Source organism: Saccopteryx leptura, chromosome X (genome assembly GCF_036850995.1).
Source record: "Saccopteryx leptura isolate mSacLep1 chromosome X, mSacLep1_pri_phased_curated, whole genome shotgun sequence".
Taxonomy (NCBI): domain Eukaryota; kingdom Metazoa; phylum Chordata; class Mammalia; order Chiroptera; family Emballonuridae; genus Saccopteryx; species Saccopteryx leptura.
The window spans coordinates 10227971-10253263 of record NC_089516.1 but is presented as its reverse complement, the minus strand read 5'-3'; the positions used below and the strand labels follow the sequence as shown (position 1 = coordinate 10253263).

Genomic DNA, 25293 nt, shown 5'->3' with positions numbered 1-25293 from the left:
CTCAGCGGTAGAGCATCGGCCTGGCGTGTGGGGGACCTGGGTTCAATTCCCGGCCAGGGCACATAGGAGAAGCGCCCATTTGCTTCTCCACACCTCCTCCTGCTCCTTCCTCTCTGTCTCTCTCTTCCCCTCCCACAGCCGAGGCTCCATTGGAGCAAAGATGGCCCGGGCGCTTGGGATGGCTCCTTGGCCTCTGCCCCAGGCGCTAGAGTGGCTCTGGTCGCGGCACAGCAACGCCCCGGATGGGCAGAGCATCGCCCCCTGGTGGGCAGAGCATCGCCCCTGGTGGGCGTGCCGGGTGGATCCCGGTCGGGCGCATACAGGAGTCTGTATGACTGTCTCTCCCCGTTTCCAGCTTCAGAAAAATACAAAAAAAAAAAAAAAGAAAGAAAGAAAAGAAAGCAGAAGCAGGTATAACACTGCAGCCTGGCCTCGCCTCAAGCCTACATCTGATGACATCTGCACAGTCCCTAACATCTGAACCAGTTGGAAGTGCTGAGCCTCAAGTATAAGAACTGGAGGCCCACAGGTGCAGGGATGTGGGGTACAGTTGGTGGAGACCCACTAAACTGCTACAAAGACAAGCACTTGGAGAACTGAGAATGAAATTTAAACTCCAATTCAGAAGAACACTGCTAAACATGTTTCCAAAAACAACGAAGAAAAAAAGCCAACACTAAGAAAAGGGGAAAAAAAAAAGATGAATTTACCCCTGAAAAAAATTAAAACTGAACTAAAAAATTATGTTCAGGCCCTGGCCGGTTGGCTCAGTGGTAGACCATTGGCCTGGAGTGTGGATGTCCTGGGTTTGATTTCCAGTCAGGGCACACAGGAAAAGTGCCCATCTGCTTTTCTATCCCTCCCCTTCACTTCTCCCCCTCTCTCTCTTCTCCTCCTCGCCCACCCCCCAGCCATGGCTCGATTAGAGCAAGTGGGCCCTGGGCGCTGAGGATGGCTCCATGGCCTCTACCTCAGGTGCTAAAAACTGGCTCCAGTTGCAGTGGAGCAAGGGCCCCAGATGGGCAGAGCATCGCCCCCTTGTGGGCTTGCCAGGTGGATCCCTGTCAGGCACATGCAGGAGTCTGTCTCTGCCTCCCCTCCTCTCACTAAAAATAAAAAAATAATTTTAGAAATTATGTTTAGAATTAGAATTCTAAAATTAAAATTAGGGAATATATCCTAAAAAAAGGAAGAGATAGTATGTAACAGAAATTGGGAAAAGTGAAATAAGAACAGATTAATATTTTTCCCTTTTATTAAAATAGATGATAAAACCTGGAATCATACACAGTTATATAAAAAGAGGCATTAATTTGGAAGACAGAGATTTCATCCAGAACCAGCTTAGTGAGATCACAACATAAAAAGATAAAAGAGCCATTACTAGAAATAAAAGATGTGTTGACAGGCATGGAAACAGAGCTAATTGGTGTTTGAGACAAAAATACATAGAAGAAATAAATAGAGAATCAAAACCCACAGAGATATGATTAAGAGTGTTCTAAAATTAAAGACATGATTTTCCAGATGGAAAATGCACACCAAGTATCATTTTGGAATAAATAAATTCAAATCTATGCCTAGACACATCACGGTGAAATTGAAACAGAACACTGAAAATAATGATAAAGTTTTAAAAGCCACCCTAGAGAAAATAAAATCCAAAGAAACCAAAAGTAGATTGACAGTAGAATTCTCAGCAGCAGCAACAATAAATGCCAGAGAGAAGGAAGTAATACGTACAAAATGCTGAGGGAAAATAACCTTCAAACTAGAATTCTGTACACAGCAAAATTACCATTTCAGAGAAAGGGCAATAAGAATTGACTATCCAGAAAGCACAGATGGAAAAAACTACTAGATGATATATTGCAGTAAGCTGTTTATTTGAACCTCACAGTTGCTGGAGTCATCCTAACCATATGATCATGCGTTATTTGTCTTATAAAAGTTCTGGAATCATGGTCTCTAAAAGTAGCTCCCAATAGTCATTTTATTCTGATAAAGCTGTGAATATATTTTTTAAAGTCTGTCATATCAGAGGAGATTTTTTTCATTTCCCCAACCCTTAATTGTAAGAGGAAATCTTTAAAAGAAAAACTGCCTAATTTACCCACCAAAACATCCATGTAAACTTTGACCCAATACCTAGTAGTCTACCCCCAAATGCTTAACAGTAGACAATGATATTTAGGACTGAAACATCGGGAGATCTCCATGGATAACTCAGTTCACACACATACTACCATAGACAAAAAGAGAGAATATACTTATATAAAGATGGGTAATTTGTAAATGAATTACTTAAGTGACTCCTTTAAACTATTAAATAAGAGTTAGCAGAAATTCACTGAGGAATCAAAAACCTCAAAAGCCAACTGACAAAAAAACACTAGGATAGTGATTCAAAATCCACCTACAGTCAAGGGGCCAATCACTATGTTCCATGAACCTTTGAGACCACCTTCAGAAAGCAGAAAACCTTCGTGTCAAAGGTTTACTATGTACTGCTGTGCAGTACAATCAAGAAACATTTCTGTAGTTAGCTGTTACCCCTCTTTTCTAATACCTTCCATGTAATCATTTTAATGGATGCCTAATATTCTATTAGGTGAATATAGAGCCTTAATCAGAGCCTCCTTCTTGGACATTGATGTTGTACTGTTTTTTATTTTTATCGATAATACTAAAATAAATGTTGTCATAGAACTCTTCTTTTGAACTAGTTGTTGAGATAAATTTCAGAGCATTTGTTGATAGTTGGCAAATTTTAATGTGCCTTTAAAAAGAAGGGGTTTACATTTAATCTTTTCTCCTCTATTCCAATGCCAGTATTTCATCACTATTTCTCACCCTCACTTCTCCTTGAACTTATCATTACAGCCATTTCCTTTGCCTTATGAATTTCTCATTCAGTGCCAACTGTTTAAGAATAGTAGTTTTCAAATTCCTTTAATAAATCCTTATAAGAGGACTTGCAAAACTCTCAATATTTAATCAACAGACATCGGGCTAAACCACAAGTGTTTCTTCATTCTACAAGGACCTGGAGCTATGATTATCTAGCTCTTCGAGTAATCTATGAACCAACTCTGCAACTAGGGAACATATAATAAAATGAACTATCAAAGTCAATACAGGAAAAAAATATCTCACACAAAACGGAAGCATTTTACTGGAGTATTCAACCTTGATAAATTCAAAACAATGTTACCTACAGTGAGAGATAAATTTATCAAAACCTGATTTTAATTTAAAATATAGCCTTGTATTTTGACCAGAGGACAAGACAACCTTAAATACATTCTTGGTCAGTCTAGCTAAAGGTTTGTCAACTTTATTGATCTTTCCAAAAGACAACTTTTTTTAAATTGAGAGGGCAGGGAGGCAGAGAGACAGACTCCTGCATGTGCCTTAACCAGAATCCACCTGGCAAGCCCCCTATGGGGTGATGCACTGCCCATTTAAAGCCATTGCTCCGTTGCCTGGCAACTGAACTATTTTAGTGCCTGAGGTGAAGCCATCCTTAGCACCCAGGGCCAACAAACGAGCCATGGCTGTGTGAGGGGGAGAGAAAGAGAGAGAGAAAGAGAAGGGGGAGAAGAGGGGTGGAGAAGCAGATGGTCTCTTCTCCTGTGTACCCTGACTGGGAATCAAACCTGGGACTTCCACATGCCGGGCCGACACTCTACCACTGAGTCAACTGGCCAGGGCCCAAAACAACTTTTGGTTTCAACAATTTCTCCATTGTTTTTCTATTGTCTGATACCATTTATTTCCACTCTATTATTTCCCTATTTTGCCTAGCTTTGAATTTAGCAGGCTCTTCTTTTGCTAGTTTCTTACAATGTAAAGTTAGCTTATTGATTTTGGTTCCCTTATTTTTTTACAGTTTTACTAAGATATAACTGACATATAGCTCTGTGTAAGTTTAAGGTATACTGCATAATGACTTGATATACATATATTGTGAATGATCACCACAATATTTGGTTAAATATCCATACAATCTGCTCATATAGTTATAAATTTTTTTCCTTGTGATAAGGATTTTTAGAAAGGATCTACTTTTCTAGCAACTTTCAAATATGCAATACAGCAGTGCTTACTACAGTCACTGTGCTGTACATTACATTTCAAGAACCTATTTATCTTATAACTGAGAGTTTATACCTTTTGATCATCTTCATTCAATTCCTCTACCCCCTACCTCCTGCCTCTGGTCACCACAAATCTGATTTTTACTATGAGTTTGATTTTTGTTTTGTTTTTTTAGATTCCACATACAAATGAAATCATATAGTGTATGTCTTTCTCTGTCTTCTTTTACTCAGCATAAACCCTTCAAAGTCCTGAGTACAGGTATACATTTCCCTGAGTACTGCTATCACTGCATTCCGTAGGTTTTGTTTTCATCACCTCAAGGTATTTTCTTTTTTTTTCTTTCTTTCTTTCTACAGAGACAGAGAGAGAGTCAGAGAGAGGGATAGATAGGGACAGACAGACAAGAATGGAGATGAGAAGCATCAATCATCAGTTTTTCGTTGTGACACCTTAGTTGTTCATTGATTGCTTTCTCATATGTGCCTTGACTGGGGGGCTACAGCAGACTGAGTGACCCCCTTGCTTAAGCCAGCGACCTTGGGTGCAAGCTGGTGAGCCTTGCTCAAAGCAGATGATCCCACGCTCAAGCTGGCGACCTCAGGGTCTTGAACCTGGGTCTTCTACATCCCATTCTGACGCTCCTTCCACTGCACCACCGCCTGGTCATGCACCTCAAGGTATTTTCTATTTCACTTGTAATTACTTCTTTGACCCACTGGTTTTTTCAGAGTATACTGTCTAATTTTCACATTATTAGTGAAACATCCAGTTTCACTTCTGCTATTGATTTCTGGTTTTATTTCATTGTGGTCAGACATGATACTTGGTATGATTTCAATCTTTTAAAATTTATTGAGACTTGTTTTGTGGCCTAAAATATGGTCTATCCTAGGGAATATTCTATGTGCCCTTGAGAAAAATGTATATTCTGCTGTTGTTGGGTGGAGTGTTATATAGATGCCTGTTAAGTCTAGTTGATTCATAGTGTTGTTCAAGTCCTCTACTTCCTTGTCGGTCTTCGGTCCAGTTGCTCTATCCATTATTAAAAATGAGATGTGGAAGTCTCTACTATTATAAAACTGCCTACTACTCCCTTCAGTTCTGTTAGGTTTTGCTTCATATATTTTCAGGCTCTGTTAGGTGTGTATATGTGTATAAGTTTATCTTCTTAATGGATTGACCATTTTCTCAATTCATAATGTCCTTAAATATCTCATATAATAATTTTGGTCTTAAAGTCTACTTTGTTCTGTATTAGTATTGCCAACCCAGCTCCCTCTTGGTTACTATTTGCATGGAGTATCTTTTTCTGCCCCTTACTTTAACCTATCCGTATCACTGGATCTAAAGTGAGTAGACAGCATATTGTTGGATAATTTTTAATCCATTGCATTTCTGCCTTTAACTGAAAATTTTAATCCATTTAAAGTAAGTACTAATAAAGAAAGATTTATTTCTGCCATTTGCTATTTGTTTTCTATACCTGATTTGTTCCTCAATTCTTCCATCACTGTCTTCTTTTGTGACTGATTTTTTCCTAGTGTACCATTTTTAATACCTTCTCTTTTTTTCTGTATATATTTTTAGCTTTTTCCTTAGTGGTTACCTTAGGGATTACAGTTAACATCTAAACATTTTAACAATCAAGTTTGAATTAATACCAACTTAGTTTCAATAATATATAAAAACTCTGCTCCTTTCCAGCTGCACTGCTCCCTTCTATTATTATTGTCACAAATTGCATATTTATACGTGTCCACTAACAGATATATAACTATTGTTTTAAGCATTTCCCTTTTAAATCATATAGAAATAAAAGAGGAGTTACAAACCAACACTGCAATACTACTGGCTTTTATATTTTCCAATATAGCTACCTCTACCATTCTTCATTTCTTTATATGGCTGCAAAGTACTGTCATTTCAGCCTGGAAGACTCCCTTTAGCACTTCCTATAGGGCAGGTCTACTAATAACAACCTCCTTGAGTTTTTGCTTATCTGGGAAGGTCTCAGTTTCCAGTGACACTGTCTGTGAGGGTGGAAAGTGCCTCCCCAGGCCACGTGCTGCCGTCACATTGGGGGTAGGAGACTAGATTCCCTCTTTCGTCTCAGTTGAAGACATCTTTCCCAGGTAGGAAAGCACCACCCCGGGCTGACTGCTACCAGGTGAGGGGCAAGGCACCAGACTCCTCAGTCAGTCTCAGCTGATGTCAGAGTGAAGGGCATCCATGCTGATTGGCTGGGGAAGGGCAGGTATTGTAAAAAATATATACTTATGCCCAATTTGGATACCCCTTTCCCAGTCCTTTGGCTACAACAGTAGCCTTTTCTTGGGTACCTTTCTTTTTTATTTTTTGGTCTGTATCTGTTGGTAGTTCCAGGTTGCAGGCTAGTACCCAATCTGAGATACATGGAAGACTTAAAAAGATTTCAGGGAACTCACTGCCATGTCATTCCTTAAGTCCTAAGACCCTAGCCAGTTCACTTTCCTCTTTATATATTTCAAAGTCCTTCTTCTGTTATATTACGGCAGGGTTTTCAGCTGTACTTAGCAAGGGAGAGCAGGAAGAAGTTAGTTTAAGCCATCTTTCCCGTCAATTGTGTTTTAAGATGTTTCATCTATATTTGCAACAAAATTTTTCTTGGACAGAGGAATAAAACACAGAATCAGAGACCTTAAGCACTAGAAGAATCCATCTAGTGTAATTTTCTCATTGTACAGAACAGTCAGTAGGTCTGTGAGACTAATCTGCTTACTTCCCACAAAGCCACAGAGCTACACAGTCATAGGGCTAAGAATAAGACCACAAGCAGACACATTTACCCAGTGTTGTACAGCTTCCAGTATGTTCCTTCATCATAAGATGAAGATAAATCCTGGGGCCCAGATCTTCTTTCTTTAATCACTGCAATATTCACTAACATACTATGATTTTCAGCTAATCTACAGCATGCACTATAGGACAGAACAGAGTAACACTTTGGAAGAAAATGAAGGTGGTATCTGAGATAATGTATGTTTGTAAGTTCTCTTCCAAGTAATTACCGAGCTTCTAGTATATGAATACATACAAAAACACATCTTAACATATACCAAATTTATATTTTGATAAGTGAAAATGAGGATGTTGCATATACTTTAGAGAGCTCACAAATACACATTATCTACATAGGCAATGTATTAAAGTAATTCAGTGAGTAATGTACATTACATGAGGCCATCTGAATCTATTATAGCATTTGATGTATGTCTACTGAATTTTAATTTGATAAAAAAACATGAAATATTAGAAGTGAAATTTTTCATCTTGTTTATACTCAAAGAATGCTTCTTCCTGTTCTCTTATAGCTGTTTAAAAGTTGCCAATGAGATGCTTCATTTCACTCTCTTAAAAATGGATCTGGTATTGTTAGAAGGGGTTCAGTATGCATGTTATACTTTAGTCAAATTTACATCTTACAGATGTATTAGATAACCTTGATATAAGACTTCCATAATCACCAGTAATGTCAAAAGAGCTCTAAAACTCTTCATTTCTTCCAGGAATACTTACTCTTTTATATTATCAGCTGTATAATAACTTATGGAAAGAAGACTTGAAGTGATAGGATATTGATTTACAAGAACAGGGTATTTTTTTCAAACACAGACTATCAAACATTTCAGAAGTTCAGGGCCTACAAATAGCCACTTGAGTTTAAGTGAGCCTCACCTTCCTTCTAAATGAAACAAAGGCAGGAGTTTTTAAAAAGTTGTATCTAAGACTCTGGCTTTGAAATAGGACAGCATGCCCAGCATATTCCTACTGGGTTCAGTATTTGCTCAGGGACCTGATTCTAGGCACATGACAAAGTTCGATGAGAGATTAGCCATTTGTACTCATGCCTAGTCTTTCACAACAGTACACACAGGGCCTGTAGCACACAGGGACTACTCCTGCCAGCAAGACCTTCCCATAGTGCCCTCTGACCCTTCTGACATTAGTCATCACAAGACGTCTAAGATTCCCAGGCCATCATCGTGAACAGGGATCTGAATCCACACCCCTCACCTGACCTCCTGCCTCCCGCCCCCTGAACTGAAGCAGCCTTCCACTGTGCCTTTGAGGAACTCATGACACAGCATCAACAAATCCCCTATGTTCTCAACTTCTTCACTGAACAATCCTTCCTCTTGCCTCACTCAGTGCTTCTCAATCCTGGCTGCATCCCAGAATCACCTGGGGAGCCTTCTAGAACTCCCAGTTCCTGGGTCTCACCTCACACCACAATCTCTGGGGGTGGGACCCAGGCCTCACAAGGTTTAAAGCTCCCCCGGATGATTCCAGTGTGCCTAAGGGTGAGTGCTAAGTGACACCCCGCATGCTGTCATCCGGGGCTGGTCCCCAGACAGAACTCTCTGGTCAGGAGGTCCCACCTCTCCCACAGCTCTGACAGCACCAGGACTGCAATGAGCAGCCACTTCCTTTTCTCACTGCCACCTCTAAACACAATCTCTTCCCCTAAAGTAGTGTAGGTTTCCAAATTCCAGGCAGTTCCTGGAACACATGGGGACCCCTTTGCAGGCCTGTTTCTTTGCATTTGCTTTTTCTCAGTAATCTAAAAAGAAAAGTTCTCTTGCTTCTTTAATGCTCATTTCATTAGTCACCTCAGCCCTTCCATGAAGCCTTTCTCTGTCTCTCTAAACTTAAAAGCATTGATAAAATGTTTCCTCCATAGTGCTTTTATCTTACAGTGCTCCTTCAGTACTCATCACACTGCTGGCGAGGAGTACTTGCTGCTATATGGTGAGATAATAGTGGTATAAATAGGAAAATTCAGAACACACCTGTCTACAGAGAGCCCCAATTCATCAAATGTGGTGCTAATATAAAATTGAAAAGATAATGCTTTGTATTAAAAATATATTTACTTTAGTAAAGATTATTACACTGAAGCTGCGGCTTGATCACGATTGCCATAAGAAATTTGGCGTGAGGTCAACACTTCTGCAAGGATTTCGCTACTGAAGTACCAAGTAGGCCCTTAGCAGAGAAGCGACCTCCAGGACCAGCACCGACTCTGTAGGTGCCATTTCACTGTTTCTGTGCACACAGTGAGCTAGTAAGTTTAACTAAGTCTCATTTTAACATTGCTCCCTATGGAACAGTTCACTTTAATTACCTTTTAGTCATTTATGCTATGAATCACTCTTTTTTAAAAAAATTAGTGTCACCTCTTCTGAGCTGAGCAAAAATACCATGCATGCCTTGGTCTCTAGTCTGTCCACAGAAAAACATGGGACATCAACCATTTGATTCTTCATAAAGTCACTGGGTCCTTCTTGATCTTACCTACAATATTAAAAGTGAAAAGATTTGTTCCTTTGAATTTATTCCTTTTCCTAACTCCAGGGCCTCATTTGTATAACTTAATCCAGATGTTCATATCCCAGTGGTGCTTGGTATAAGCAGAGGCCAGCTAAACTGTGTTTCATACTGAACACCTATATTTCATCTCTCTCACTTGATAATAAGTAGAGATATATTTTTGGTGTATGTAGAAATTATCTACATATACCTTTGTGCACATAGCTGCAAAAATACAAACTTTCTTCTCTTATATACTTAAAACTTGGAAGCACATGACTGATTGGCCACATAATTTTTTAAAGTGTTCTTTTCTAAGGAATATCATGTTTTCTTGTTTATTATAATGATTTTAATTATTCCAGGCTTCCTGGTTTCTCCCCTTGGTACTACAGTGTAAGCCCCATAAAAGAAATCTCTGGGCCCTGGCCGGTTGGCTCAGCGGTAGAGCGTCGGCCTGGCGTGCAGGGGACCCGGGTTCGATTCCCGGCCAGGGCACACAGGAGAAGCACCCATTTGCTTCTCCACCACCCCCCTCCTTCCTCTCTGTCTCTCTCTTCCCCTTCCGCAGCCAAGGCTCCATTGGAGCAAAGATGGCCCGGGCGCTGGGGATGGCTCCTTGGCCTCTGCCTCAGGCGCTAGAGTGTCTCTGGTCGCGGCAGAGCGACGCCCCAGAGGGGCAGAGCATCGCCCCCTGGTGGGCAGAGCGTTGGCGCTGGTGGGCATGCCGGGTGGATCCTGGTCGGGTGCATGCGGGAGTCTGTCTGACTGTCTCTCCCCGTTTCCAGCTTCAGAAAAATACAAAAAAAAAATCTCTGTATTTAAGTACAGGATGGGGCAAAATTAGATTTACAGTGAGTATGCAAAACACAGAGTTTATTCATGTATTATTATTTTTTGATTATTGTATTATTTTCCATATGAACAACTTTTGCCCCACTCTGTATATATTTTTTCCCACCTCAGGAAGGTTGTCCATATATACCAAGGAACATTTAAAAAAAACCTTTTAACAGCACAGAAGAATTTAGAGTATATAGTAGTAAAGATGACCTCATGAGAGAGTAAGCAAGGAGGAACAAAAAAGTGAGAAAGAAAACACAACAAATTGAAAATATAACAATGTGAAATCCCAAGCTACTATGCAATAAACTTTCTTTTTCATTTTCAGTTCTTCTAGAAAAAACTATTGGCATGAGATATAAAAATTTAACTTTAATCACATAATATAGAGATGAGGTGACAGATGAAAGAGGTTTGAAAATGTTCTTACCAATACCTTAAGGCTGGTGTATAATAATGTTTCCTAACCACTAAGCCCTCCGGATATGAATAGGTATTTTATAAATAAAGAGATGAATGGTCACACAAGCTAGGAAATTGCCAGCTTTAATAAAATTGACCAGGTTTCTTTACTGTAGGACTTCAAAGCCTTTCATGGGCTCATATGCACTGGGAATCCCCCAGAGCTGGTACAGAGGCAGCGGCCTGCAATGTGTCTTACCACGGAGCCCTAGTAATGTCTCCCAGAAGACCACTTATCACAAGCAGTTTGGGGAAGGTGAGAATATACAGGTGCCCCAGACAGATGCTTAGGTGAGCTTTTCCTGGGCCCGATATTCAAAATTGGACCCTGCACAAAAACTAAAGAGAATCATGAGTTTATTATTGAGGACTTGCTCTTCTGAATATGTGTGCCCCCCTTACAGTAAATGAAAGGAGGAGAGTGGGTGAGGGAACTGGCGTGGAGGCTTCCTGCCTGCATTTCTTACGCACCTATTTCTGTAGTCTAAGATTTCCACAGCTGGACAGCCGAGTCCACGCCGTGGGCTGAGCACTAAGCTCACTGTTTGCATCATGATGGGAAGTCTGGTAGACAAAGAAGTTGTCTCATACATTAACAGTGACCTGAGAATTCCCAGTTCCCATCAAGTCCTCGGTCACTAGGCCCCGAAGCGAGCAGGAAGCCCACCTCACGCAGCTCTGATGAGGACTGCTGATAACAGCAGTGCCATTTCCCAACCAGGAAGAAACGATTGGCTGCTGCGCGGCGGGAGAAAGATAAGGAGCCTGGTCACAAAAGCCCTTTCAGACAGGTCTTCCACTCATTCTCTCAGGTGGCTTCCAAGCCCCAGTTTGAAAGCAGCAGCTGGCAGAATGCCCACTAACTTTGCTGTGACAAGATCCAGGTTTGCTGTTGGTGCAAATCCAGAGCGTCACTTCCTCTGGTCCCCCTTCGGGGAAGCAGCGACAGCCTCGGGTGCCAGTGCAATGGACGGCTGTCCCCCTGCAGGCAGAGTCACCCTGACTCCAATGATGGGGAGCTGACTCTGTTTACTAGTTTGTCACCTTAGGTGACTTGCTTAAAGCCTGTATGCTTCAACTTCTTCATCTGTAATAAAAGGAAAATATTTGTATCTACATTATAGAATTTTTGTGAAGATGAAAGAATGCATTAGATGCACTTAGCTTAATATCTGGTCTATTGTTGATGCTCAATATATAGAGCTAATAATTAAACAAGAAGAAATCATAACCAGGGAAAAGCTTAGAATGGAACTAAAGCTTGGCATTAGATATATAGCAGAGACTCAATAAACACTTACTGACCGATTAACCAACATCTCTTAAAGCCAATGCTGGAGTATTGGAAAAGAGGTTCTCACTTGTTTATATGTGGCAGGAAAAAACAGAGCTGCTTATTACATTTCAAACCAAAGCAGGAAGTCAATACCTCATGGTATTTACATCTCAAGTTTGAATGGATGCCAAAGACCATCTAATTCTCTAAAAGGACAAGCAAATGTTAAAAGTGGTTTCAGTGATTCAGTGAGTCCTGAGATGCTCCGTATCGTCCAGTATTTTCTGCCGAAAGTCAGCGAGGGTCCTTAAAGATAGGAAGCTTCTTAAGCAGAAATGAAGGAAAGGAAGGACCCATAGCACCCATACCACACTCCACAGCCTGGCTGCTTGCTTCTCCTTTTCAACTCTGTGAAGACTGGTGATGAGTAAGGCCGAGTAGCACATGTAAATAAGGCAGAATGCATTCAGAGGTGAGAGATTTGGGTGATGTGCTTTCCGAAATCCTGTTGTTTCAGCTTAGTGTTCCCAGGGAAAACACCACCCTAAAGGAAGTAGCCTGGGCCCAAGCCACACGGTAACCCCAGGTTGATAAGCATTTATTTTTAGTTCGTGCAGAATTAACACAGCTCCTAAAATGCTGATGAAACTATAGGTACCAAGACTGCACAGGCTATATAGAAAAAGCATGCTCCCCACCCCCAGTTGGACAGAAGCCCCATCTACTACTCATTCTCTGTATGAAAACCACATGTAAGCCTCCACAGCTAAGAGTGAACTAGTACACGTGAACTTGATTGCACACTGAGGAAACTTTCCCTTTTCCACATGAGTTAGGAGACCAACCAGAGAAGAAAGTCAACCACTATCTGCTCTCCTGGGAGCCTGACCAGCCAGTTCTGTCAGTTCTGTGGCAATCCACCTTCGCAAAGAGAGCACAGTGGTAGGACAACTTCCTTAAGCCCCACAGTTTAACAGAAACCAACATCCGTCTCCTACCTGCGATGCACAAGGTCTCGGAGGGAGCGCAGGCGGTGGAGGTAACAATCCGGACTTAGTAGCTGAAAAGAAAAACATCCTGTTAAGGACCACCAAAAGCAAAACAAAACACCCTCCACTTGTTAACTAGGAATAATAGCAATAGCAATTTTAACATGTTTATATTTTCAAAATCCACCTCAAGGCTTAATTAAAAAAAAAAAAAAAGAGTACAGGTTTTTTCTAATCCCTTTTTCATTTTTATATTACCAAAAAATTGAAGTATTTATCCAGGCTGTTGTGATTTAAAAAGTGTAAAGCAGTAAAAATAAAAAAATAGACAGGTAAATAAATGAATGAAAAGACAGCTTTTGATCAAACGACTGGAACCCAGCACAGGAAAGGCAGTCGATAACTCATTGTTTTTCTGTTGCTTTTCTAGTTTCAGGTAATCCAGGTCCTTTTTCTCCCTAGCTTTGGGCCATTACACTGCTCACTGGTTCAGCCAGTACACTGCAGAAACTACGAGCCAGAGTCCCAGGGTAACAATACTGCCCTGTGAGGAGCGGGCTGCTAGCAGCAGGGGAGGCTGAAAGGCATGGACCAAAATGACATTTAGGGATTTTTCAAAGATCTCAACTTCCCTTTCTCTCCCTAATTCTTATTATCATGGATAATTAAATCTGTTTCTAAAATAACCTGGTCCCATCTGAAGGATCTTTTGAAAGAAACTTTCAGTCCATTTTTTAAAAATTGTGTGAGACATAGAGGAAATTTTAGTTAAGCCAAAAAGGTTTGAATTGTAACTTAATGAAAATAAACATATGTTATTGAATTATAAATAAAGCTCATAATCACAAATAAATAAGTTCATTATCATACTGGCAACTTAAACCACATTCTTGATAAACTCCTTAGAAAAGCACAGCATGCTCTATATATCTATATATAGTTTATCTGCAAATCTGTGATATGTGTGCTAATATAATACTTAGACAATTTTCTGTGGCTTATAAATAAATCATAGCATGCCTGACCAGGCGGTGGCGCAGTGTCTAGATAGAGCGTCAGACTGGGATGTGGAGGACCCAGGTTCGAGACCCCAAGGTCGCCAGCTTGAGCATGGGCTCATCTGGTTTGAGCAAAGCTCACCAGCTGGACCCAAGGTTGCTGGCTCAAGCAAGGGGTTACTCGGTGTGCTGTAGCCCTGCAGTCAAGGCACATATGAGAAAGCAATCAATGAACAACTAAGGTGTCGCAACAAAAAACTGGTGATTGATGCTTCTCATCTCTCTCCGTTCCTGTCTGTCTGTCCCTATCTATCCCTCTCTCTGACTCTGAAAAAATAAATAAGTAAATAAATAAATCATAGCAGCCTGCCAAAAACATAAAGTTTTTGCAAATCACTTTTGATTTGACCTAGCTAGATCAGACAAGATAGAAGATGGAGTTCAGGGTTTCAACAAAGGTGAGTCAATAATTCTTAGAGATTTTCATTCTCAGATAGTGCACAAAGATAGTATAACCACATGGGCCCATCAATGACTTTGCTCAGTCTTTCATTAAAATTTATGAAATACATCAGTGGATCAAACCTCCAAAGGTGATGAGACTTTAAACAGCCTTCAATAACAAAGCACTTAGCAACAGACAATGACAAAACCTCAGGAATTATTTATTTCAGGGCCCCTATTCTATAAATTCTCATGGACTGGGCCTTTAAATGACCAATTATGGAGGATCCAAGATGGCAGCAAAGAAAGTGATGTTACACTCACCTCCTCCTAGAGCCAAACTGGAGTTACAACTAAATACAAGAACAAGCATCCTGGCCTAATCAGGAGGTGGAGCAGTGGATAGAGCATTGGACTTGGATGCAGAGAACCCAGGTTCGAAACTCCGAGGTCGCTGGCTTGAACGTAGGCTCATCTGGTGTGAGCACAGCTCACCAGCTTGAGCCCAAGGTCACTGGCCTGAGCAAGGGGTCACTCTGTCTGCTGTAGCCCCCCAGTCAAGGCACATATGAGAAAGCAATCAATGAACAACTAAAGTGCTGCAACAAAGAATTGATGCTTTTCATCTCTCTCCCTTCCTGTCTGTCTGTCCCTGTCTGTCCCTCTCTCTGTCTCTGTCTCTCTCTGTCTGTCACCAAGAAAAAGAACAATCATTCTGAATAACCAACTCAAGACTAATTGAAGAGAAATCTTATACCAAAGATTCACAGAAGCCACATTGAGACTGGTGGAAGAGTGGAGACCTAAAAAAAAAGCTGGCCCCACTCCCACGAGCATGGCTGAAGTCCAGAGGGATATCTCAGCTGGGGCGGGGCGTCTCCTGGAGAAGTGTGGAGCCTAAACACCAAGCCAAGCTCCCCAACCCTGAGCACTAGATCTAAAAAGAGGAGCCCACATAGCATTTGGTTGTGAAAAGCAGTTTTTTCCATTTTAATTTGCATGAAATATCTTTTTCCATGCCTTTCCCATTAAGTCTGTGTGTATCCTTTGGTCTGAGGTGGATCTCTTGCAGACAACATATATATAGGTCTTTTCTTATCCATTCAGCTACTCTATGTCTTGTGATTGGAACATTTAAGCCATTTACATTTAAAGCAATTAATGATAGATACATATTTATTGTAATTTTTTTTCTTTTAACTGTGTTCTTCTGGTTGTTGCCCCCCTCTTTTTTAAAGAAAGGCCTTTAACATTTCCTGCAATACTAGTTTGATGGTAACAAACTCCTTTAGCTTTTTCTTGTCTGGGAAGTTATTTTTCCTTCAAGTTTAAATGATAACCTAGCTGGGTAAAGTAGTCTTGGTTGTTGGCCCTTGCTTTCCATCACTTTGAGTATTTCATGCTAATCCCTTCTGGCCTGAAATTTTTCTGTTGAGAAATCAGCAGACAGTCTTATGGAAGCTCCCTTCTAAGTAACTAACTGCTTTTCTCTTGCTGATTTAATATTGTCTCTTTGTCTTTCTTGATTGCCATTTTAATTATGCTGTGTCTTAGTGTGGGCCTCTTTGGCCCATATTGTTTGGGACTCTGCACTTCCTAGACTTGTATGTCTTTTTCCTCTACCAGGTTTGGGAAATTTTTGGTTATTATTTTTTTTCTTCTTCTTCTTTTCCAAATGAGAGGAAAGAAGACAGAGAGACAGACTCCCACATGTGCCCTGACCAGGATCCACCCAGCAACCCCCATCTGGGGCCAATGCCCTGACCATCTGGGGCCATGCTTGCTACCAAGTTAATTTTAGTGCCTGAGGTAGAGCTCCACGGAGCCATCCTCAGGGCCCAGGGCCAATAATGTGCTCAAACCAATCAAGCCATGGCTCTGGGAAGGGAAGAGAGAGAGAGAGAGAGAGAAAGAAGAGGGAGGGAAGGGGTGGAGAAGTAGATGGTTGCTTCTCCTGTGTGCCCTGACTGGGAACTGAACTCGGGACATCCACACACTGTGTTGACACTCTACAACTGAGCCAAATGGCCAGGGCCTTTGGTCATTGTTTCTTTAAATAGGTTCTTGATCCTTTGCTCTCTCTCCTCTCCTTCTGATACTCCTATGATATGGATGATGTTGTGCTTCCTGTGGTCCAAAAGGTCCCTTAAACTCTCCTCACTATTTTTCTTTTTGCTGTTCTTATTGGGTGTTTTATTCTACATTGTCTGCCAAATTACTGATTCGATCCTTGGCTTTATTCCTTCTAGCATATTCTTGATGTCAGATACTATATTCTTCATTTCTAACTGGTTCCTTTTTATGGTCACTGTGTCCTTTTTTATGCTTGTTCTTTGTTGAAGTTCTTATTTTGTTCCTTGAGCATCTATATAACCATTACTTTGATCTTTTTAAGTCTGATAAATTGTTTATCTCCTATTCAGTTAGGTCTTTTTCTGGAGAGTTCTCCTATTCTATCATTTGGGGCTTGCTTTCTTTTTTCCTATTTTGGCTGCCTCTTTGTATTTGTTCCTAAGTATTATACAGATCTGCTCTGATTCCCACTCTTCGTAGGGTGGCCTTTTATAATAGGTGTTCTGTTGGGTCCAGTGGTGAAGTCTCCTGAGTTGAGTGTTCCAGGGATGACTTTTGTGTAGATTATGTGAGCCCTCCTGTTATAATTGAGACTTGATTGCTATTGGTCCACTGTGTATTAGATTGACCCTCAGGCTGGCTGGCTGTGAGGCTCTACCTTAAGCAAAGTATGCAAGCTGCACTGCAGGGGCTAACCACAGGACACAAATTTGCCTCAGCTGGGTTTGGTGCCTGAAGAGATCTCTCTTTAGATGTGCTGCTTATGAAGCTAACTGGATCCTGCTCTGATGTTATCTGAAGCTATCCACTGGGTGTGATGGTTTTGAGCCTCTTGGGAGGGAACTTGGTGCAAGCTAATGTGAGATGCTGCCTGTGACTGGCCCTCAGCAACCTGTTTGAAGGTACAAGTGATCCACAGTTTGTGGCTGCCTCTACTGGGCTTAGATGTATGTGGTAAAGTTCAAGTTGCAATGTGAGGTCAGCTTTTACCAGCACCTGGCCCAGGGACAGGTCAGCGAAGATCCCAGACACTGCTAGATCTGCCTCCTGCTGCCTCTGCCTGCTGGCTCCCTGTTAGGCTTGATCAATAAAAAAGCCTCCAGTAGAGTTGGAAGGATGGGGCTAGTGGCTTTCCCTGGATGGGGAGGTGCCAGTCAGTCTTCAAGGAAGATGGTGAGTGTGATCCCCACCCCAGAGCCAGTCTGTCCCTTTGCAACCAGGAAGGTGGTTCAACTGAATCTCCCCTGAGAAGGAAGCACGATTCAGATTCACAGAAAAGTGGGGTAATATCCCCCTGCCTTAACACTGAATAACTGAGTCACTGGTACCCACTCAGTCTGTCTAGACCTCTCCTCTCTGGTCCAGGCTGCTGACTCATCAGCAGGGCCTAATCTCTGCAGGATGTGACAACTGTTTCCCTCTAGGCTGATGTCCTACAGAAGGGAGTGCTCCACCTAAAAAGAGGGCATCTGCAACATTGGAGAATGACTCAGCACAGGGGTTCTCTTGGTTGCCCCCACCCGTCTTTCCACAGAGCCCAAAACTAGTCTCCCCATGTGTCTCTGGTCGAGCGGCTCTCCTTCCAAAACCACAAAGTCCTTGCTCTGCACCGTTCTCCTGTCTCCCTGCTGGCGGGGAATTCAGCCACAGTAAATACAGCTACACCTGTGGGCCCAACTTTCCAAATGGTTGGTGTTGGGGAGGGCACTGGTTGTGTGCTTGAGGTGGTGGAGAGCGGCTCTCCTTCCAAAATCCCAGAAAGCCCCAGCTCTGTGCCCTTCTCCTGTCTCACTGCATGCAGCGAATTCAGCCACAGCAAACTCAGCTGCCACCAGTGGGCCCAGTGTCTCTTTAGGTGGGGGTGGGTGAGGGAAGGATGCTGGCTGTATACTCAAGATGTGGGAGAAGGGTCCTTTTTCCAAACCTTCCTGCCCAGCACTGTCTGTGTCTCCCCAACAAGACTCCCCCAAGAGAGTGTCTCAAAAGTCACTGCTGGTTGCAGCCTATACACCCCTCTGCTGGACAGAGCACAGCAGAGTGGCTGCACCAGCAGCAGGGGGTGGGGAGCACACTCCCCGTGCTGCTGCTGTAAGAATGAGGGCTCATCCCTGTGTAGGTGGCATCTGGGTGACCCAGGCCAACTCAGTCTCCTCTGATTTTCACCACATTGCTCTTTAGGCTCCTGTTCCTGCCTACATCGCTCTTGGCCAGGGATCCCTGCTTGGGATTGAGAACCCCCACTCCTCCAGGGAGGGAGTCCTGCTGCCACAGCCCCGCACCTGGGCACCAGGCCAGCCCTTCCCTGTCTCCACTCTTCTGAACAGTCTCTACATGGCCTCTTCTGAAAATCATTGGTTGCCTCAGTTCAGTTATCCTTCAGTTGGTTACTCGGGTTGGTTGTACTATAATTTAGCTATAAATCTGGTTTTGGGCTGGGAGCAGGTGATTGTGTCTTCTACCCACTCTGCAGCCATCTTGGAAAATCTTCCCCATTTATTTTTATTTTGAGGGGTTTTTATCATGATAATTTCTTAAATTTTAACCAAAGCTGCATCTCCATCCATTGAGATGACAGTATGATTTTTTCTTTATAATTTGTTAATATGATAAACTACATTATGAATTTTTTTAATACTAAAACACCCTTGCACACTTAGGAAAATCCCAACAGGGCTAGGTTTTTATATCTGCTGGATTTAGCTGGCTCATATTTTGTCTAGGATTTTTGTCATTACATTTGTAAGACTGACAAGTGAGTTTTCTTTCTCATCTGGCCCTCCATCATGCTTGATTCAGCTGGAGAGTGCCCCCCTGTCTATATTCTGGAATAGGTTGTAAAAGATTAGAGACTTTTGTTGTTGAATGTCAGCAGAACCATCCGAGCCCCAAATTTTTTTTGAAACAAGAATTTAATGATTTCACTTTGCTATAGGAGTATTCAAACGTTATAATTCTTAAGTTAGTTTTGACAAATGATTTTTTCTAGATATTTATTCATTTTGTCTAAATTTTCACATTTACTGCCATAAAGCTGCTCATAGCCCCCTCTTATCATCTTAATCTCTACATATATAATTTTCTTTTCCCATTCCTAATACTATTGATGTCATCACTCTAGTTTTTCTTTACTAATATTGCCTGACACTTGTCAGCTTTATTATTCTTTTCAAAAAACCAACTTTACCATTGTCGAGCTTCTGTACTGTATGCTTGCCCTGTTTCATTCATGTCTGCTCATCTCCATCCATATACTTTCTTTGAGGTACTCTAATGTTCTTTTTCTGGCTTAAATTGGTTGCTTAGCTCGTTAATTTCCAACTTTTCTTCTTTTCTAACATAAGCATTTAAGGTTATAAATTTTTTCCCAGCTATTTAACAGAATCTCACAGGTTTTGATATGATATCATTCAGTTTTAAATTTTTCTTAATCTTTTAGGGTTAGGGAAAAAAATAAATAAAATTTTCTTAATTTTCATTACAATTTGTTAAAATGTTACCTTCTGTCTGAAGTTTATCCCTTATTAGTTCCTTTACTTAAAGTATTAGTAGTAAGCTTAGTGAGTTTATTTGACTGAAAAGTCTTTATTTTGCCCTTATTCTTGAAAAAAAAAAGATTTTATTGGGTATAGAATTATACATTGACAGCTATTTTCTGCCAGCACATTAACAGTTAACATTTCACTATCTCTGGCTTCCATTATTGCTATTGAGAAGTCAGATGTCAATAGAATCACTGTGGGGTTTTTTTGGTAGGTAGTCTGTCTTCTCTCTGGTTACATTTAAGATCTCTTTGTTTTTAATACTTTGCAGTACCAAACTTTACTTCGTGTCTGCATGTCTATTTCTTCATCCTTTTTTTTTTTCTTTCATAACCTGCTGAGCTTCACTGGAATTTTAGAACTACACAGCATCCTTTTAACTTTGGGTAATTCTCAATGATTCTTCAAATACTGTCTTACCATTTTCTTTCACCTTTCCTCTGGAGCTCTTTGTCTAACTGCATTGCATTTTGGATCATTTTCTAAGATCTATTGTACAATTAACCAATTCCATCCTCAACTGCACATAACATTCTGTTAATCCAGCCTGTTGGAATATTTTGGGGCCTGAGTAGAAAGTGGGTTCTTCCTCTACTATTTCTGCTAGAAATCTGAAGGCACTATCAACCTAGAACCACTTTCAATTAAAGTCTTGGCTTGATACTGTGTAGGATTCCTAGTTTCTACTATCCTAAGATTTTGTTAAATGTCCTATAGTGTGACTTTTGAGTATAGATAGTAGTTTGAATACTGGCAACTAATCTCACTCTTACCTCATTAACACAATAGTGAAGAGACTATTTAAATTCTCTTGTTTAAACTTGGAACTGGAAAGGTAGATGAGTGACTGATAGCTGAATGAGCAGGAAAGAAAGCAGAGAGTAACCAAGTTGTACCACAGAGGGCCCCCAAGGGTCAAGAATTCATGGCATCAAACTTCTCTGGACATAGGGATAAAGTGAAGAAAGCAATAAAAGTAAACTAACTGATAGTGAATCATAGTTCCTACCCTTCCAGAGATGGGCATCCCTTGACAAACCACTTAAAGATGTGGTTCCAGATATTCCTCATGCTGTTTTGGGGTTCAGGACCCTGCTTCTGCAGTACCCCTATCTGTAGTGGCCTTTTCCTACTCCTACTTTACCTGGATACCTCAGAATACAGTTAAGTGACCAATAAATATTTCAACTAACATAATAAACAACTATAGGATTATGCTCCATCTTCACATTTTTTTTAAAAGACTGATTGAAACTGTTTAGGGACAGTTAGATCCTGAAATTTTTCTCCCACATTCTGCACAGTTTCAGCCTATTTCCCACTCCAGCAAAAAACTGGAAATATTTTTTCTTCTTCAGGGAGGGCACCAGGCCCAGATGAAGGTAAGAGGGCCAGAATAAAAACAGGAAGATTAGTAAATGCATGTACTCTGGATGTTGACATTCTTCCAGCCCTCTTCCTCTCTGTTCCCAGACTGTTACATTCAAAGAACGGAAGAATGTGTTCCAGAGAATTATACCAGCCAAAAAGGAAGATCTAGGTGCCAACATCACGAGATATCCAACAAGATGGCCAAGCAAGATCATTTACCACAAAGCCCACAGATGGCAAGTCCCATCCATTTATTCTTGTATGCCATCAGCTTTTCAGCCCCCACTCTTAAATATAAGCAGATGATGATCATCACCAGATATCTGCAGAAAATTTTCTAATCTAAGATAGAGCAATAAAATATTAAAAAGTAACCTCAAAAAAACAGATTAGATCTATACTAGGAGAAAAAAATTAATGTATAATTTCAATACTGTCAGAATGATGATTCAGTTTATTCTAGAAATATTTAAACATTTACTATGTGATAGAAACTGAGGTACTGGTAAAATATCAATGGAAAAAAAGAAGAGGAAGAAAAGCTCTACTCTCATGAAAAGTATATTCTACTGAGAAGATAGATAACGGGGTCAGAGTTAGGAATGAAATTTTAAATAAAGTCCTCAGGGAAAGCTTCAATGAGAGAGCTTATTTGCAATAAGGAAATAATGGGATACAACTGAAAAAATGACATTCAAAAAACTAAAGTGAGCACTTGGAAATTAAAAACATGACAGCAGAAAGGGAAAGGTTCAAAGATAATCTGAGGAAATCTTACACAAAATAGGGCCATATTCAAATAAAGGTACCACAAAGAGAAACTGAACAAAAGCAAGAAGAAATCAAACAGTTCAAGAAAATTTCCCAGAAATGAATAATATTAATTTCTAAATTAAAAAAGCCCACTGAGTACCCAGGGTAAGGGGCGGGGGGGGGGGGGGGACAGACCCACGGCAAGGCATATCAACCCCACTGAGTACCCAGGACAATGGGGGGGGACAGACCCACGGCAAGGCATATCAGCCCCACTGAGTACCCAGGGTAAGGGGTGGGGGGGACAGACCCACGGCAAGGCATATCAGCCCCACTGAGTACCCAGGACAATGGGGCGGGGGGACAGACCCACGGCAAGGCATATCAGCCCCACTGAGTACCCAGGGTAAGGGGCGGGGGGGGGGACAGACCCACGACAAGGCATATCAGCCCCACTGAGTACCCAGGGTAAGGGGCGGGGGGACAGACCCACGACAAGGCATATCAGCCCCACTGAGTACCCAGGACAATGGGGGGGGGACAGACCCACGGCAAGGCATATCAACCCCACTGAGTACCCAGGGTAAGGGGCGGGGGGGACAGACCCACGGCAAGGCATATCAGCCCCACTGAGTACCCAGGGTAAGGGGCGGGGGGGGGGGACAGACCCACGACAAGGCATATCAGCCCCACTGAGTACCCAGGGTAAGGGGCGGGGGGAGGACAGACCCACGACAAGGCATATCAGCCCCACTGAGTACCCAGGGTAAGGGGCGGGGGGGGGACAGACCCACGACAAGGCATATCAGCCCCACTGAGTACCCAGGGTAAGGGGCGGGGGGGGACAGACCCACGACAAGGCATATCAGCCCCACTGAGTACCCAGGGTAAGGGGCGGGGGGGGGGGGGACAGACCCACGGCAAGGCATATCAACCCCACTGAGTACCCAGGGTAAGGGGCGGGGGGACAGACCCACGACAAGGCATATCAACATGAAATTTTAAAATACTAGAGTTAGAAAATTCCACAAGTTTCCAGCAGAGGGTGGGAGAGGAGGGCAAGCCACATACAAATGATCAGGAGTCCATAGATTTTCGACTTCTTAATATATACCACTGGAATTCACTGAAGCAATGCCATCAAAATTCTGAAGAAAACTTATTTTCACAATAATTGTATACTCAAACTAGCAGCCTGCATGATGGTTCAATTAAAGATACTTTTAGACACTCGGGGTCTCAAATTAAGCTCCATGCACCCTTCCCAAGAAAGCTACTCATGGATATTCTCTATCAAAACATGAAAATAAATCAAGAAAGAGCATGACACAGATACAGGGTAAAGGAGAGCCAGCATGGAAGAGAGGGAATGTGAGCCCTTGGTTGACAGCTTAGGGAGATGCCACAATAAGCACTGTATAACACACACAGAAAGACAATCGCTTTAGATTTCTTCAAAGAGATGAAACTAATACCCAATGTGTTAGAATTTTATAAGAACTTTGGAAAACTAAGTGAGTCTACAGCTGATTCAGAGGCAAGTATATTGAAAAAAACAACAAGAAGCTGATTATTCACTCCAAGGCAAACAAAAATTTGTGCAAGGAAGAAAAACAATTTACCATGTGTCTAACATAGCCATAATAATAAACACTAAATATTAATCTAACTGAAATCGGAACTATACTGAGAGGGTGGAAGAGAGGAGGAAGGCAATGATGAATACTACTGAAGTGTCAACAAGGAGTTATACAAATGTGTTATTTTGAAATATGAAGGAAACACCAAAATAACCCCTGCAGCAAATAAAACCCCTGCAGCCAAGTGTGTTCTCCCACCTTTGTCCCCGCGGTTCAGCATGGAGCCCTGGGCCTTCCTTTCCAGCACACCAGGGTGTCAGCTGTGGCTATTGACTTTTCCACTTCTTCCCTCTCTTTCCACTGACTCTCAGTCAAGAGAAGGGAAAACGAAGAGCACCCACTCATTTCACTTCACTGCAGATCTGGAGTACCAGTCAGAAATCTTAAGATTTACCTACTCACACACGGCTTCTGGAGAGGAGACAGGCAGGTGAGAGCATATGCAAAGCCTCCGGTTGCCCTTAGCTGCCATTCTTTGCCACGTAAAAATGACATTAGCGCATGCGTCTTTCCTGTTTGGACGCTGCTGCAAACTCTCTTCCATGTGTTTATATTCTGGGTTCATTTCCTTTAATGAGAGGAGATACTGACCTAGCTTTATTCTACCGATTTAATATCTAAGTCATCTTTTTGTCTCCCATAGCTCCTAAACACACTACCTTGTGTTCAGTAAGTATTCACACAGTGAGTGAATCATTGTAACTGAATTTAGTAAAAAAGTTTCCTCTTATAATAATTTCAGTCCATTTGTGACCTTAAATTAGTTTCAAATATTTTATTCAGTATGCTCTAATCGATGTTTTTTCAAAAAGAAAAATTACACTTTCATGCAAAGTGAGATTGAAAAAGTACCTTGGCTGAATAATCTAGTGTACACATGCGGAAGATGGCAACGTACCTATTCATAGCGACAACTGCTTTCCCGGAAGAAAACAGAGGAGAGGGAAGGACACTTTGTCTGCAGACATTAAAAGCCAGCACACTCATGAAGCAATTGCAGCTTTATTCATGATGCCTTACAGTTAATAAAGCGGAACACCAGATGTCAGCAAGGCTTTATCAAATCAAATCTTAAGTATAATCATGAAAAAAAGCATACCAAAATCCTGAAAAAACAGATTGAAATGTTCATGAAAAAAATTGCCATTTAATCCTAAATTCAGAGAACACAGTAATAATTTCCAGCATTTGTTAAATCTGTTGAAAGATGTGCATTTTCTGACTCATCCACTAAATCTCAGTTCCTTGGTATCTTCATCCAAAATTCTAACCTGTGAAGATTTTTATCCTTGTACTTCATTATGTTTAGAAATTGCTAGGCAAAATATCACTCACAGATATTACTGTCTATTTACTGCTTTCCTTCCGATCTTCACAAAACCCCAAGTCAGTGACCAAATAAAAACATGTTCGAACTTACTGGTGGGAATAAAGCAGCAGATGCGGCAACTG

At 41.5% G+C, this 25293-nt stretch overlaps 1 protein-coding gene across 2 annotated transcripts in view; it reads right to left on the bottom strand.

The window, feature by feature from the left end:
* REPS2 (RALBP1 associated Eps domain containing 2) overlaps positions 1-25293 on the bottom strand; it is a 225955-nt gene that overhangs the window by 40834 nt on the left and 159828 nt on the right. For both annotated transcript variants that reach the window (XM_066356509.1, XM_066356510.1), the window contains exon 12: positions 13033-13094. In XM_066356509.1, coding sequence (XP_066212606.1) covers positions 13033-13094 — 62 coding nt within the window. The remainder of the gene's footprint in view (positions 1-13032; positions 13095-25293) is intronic.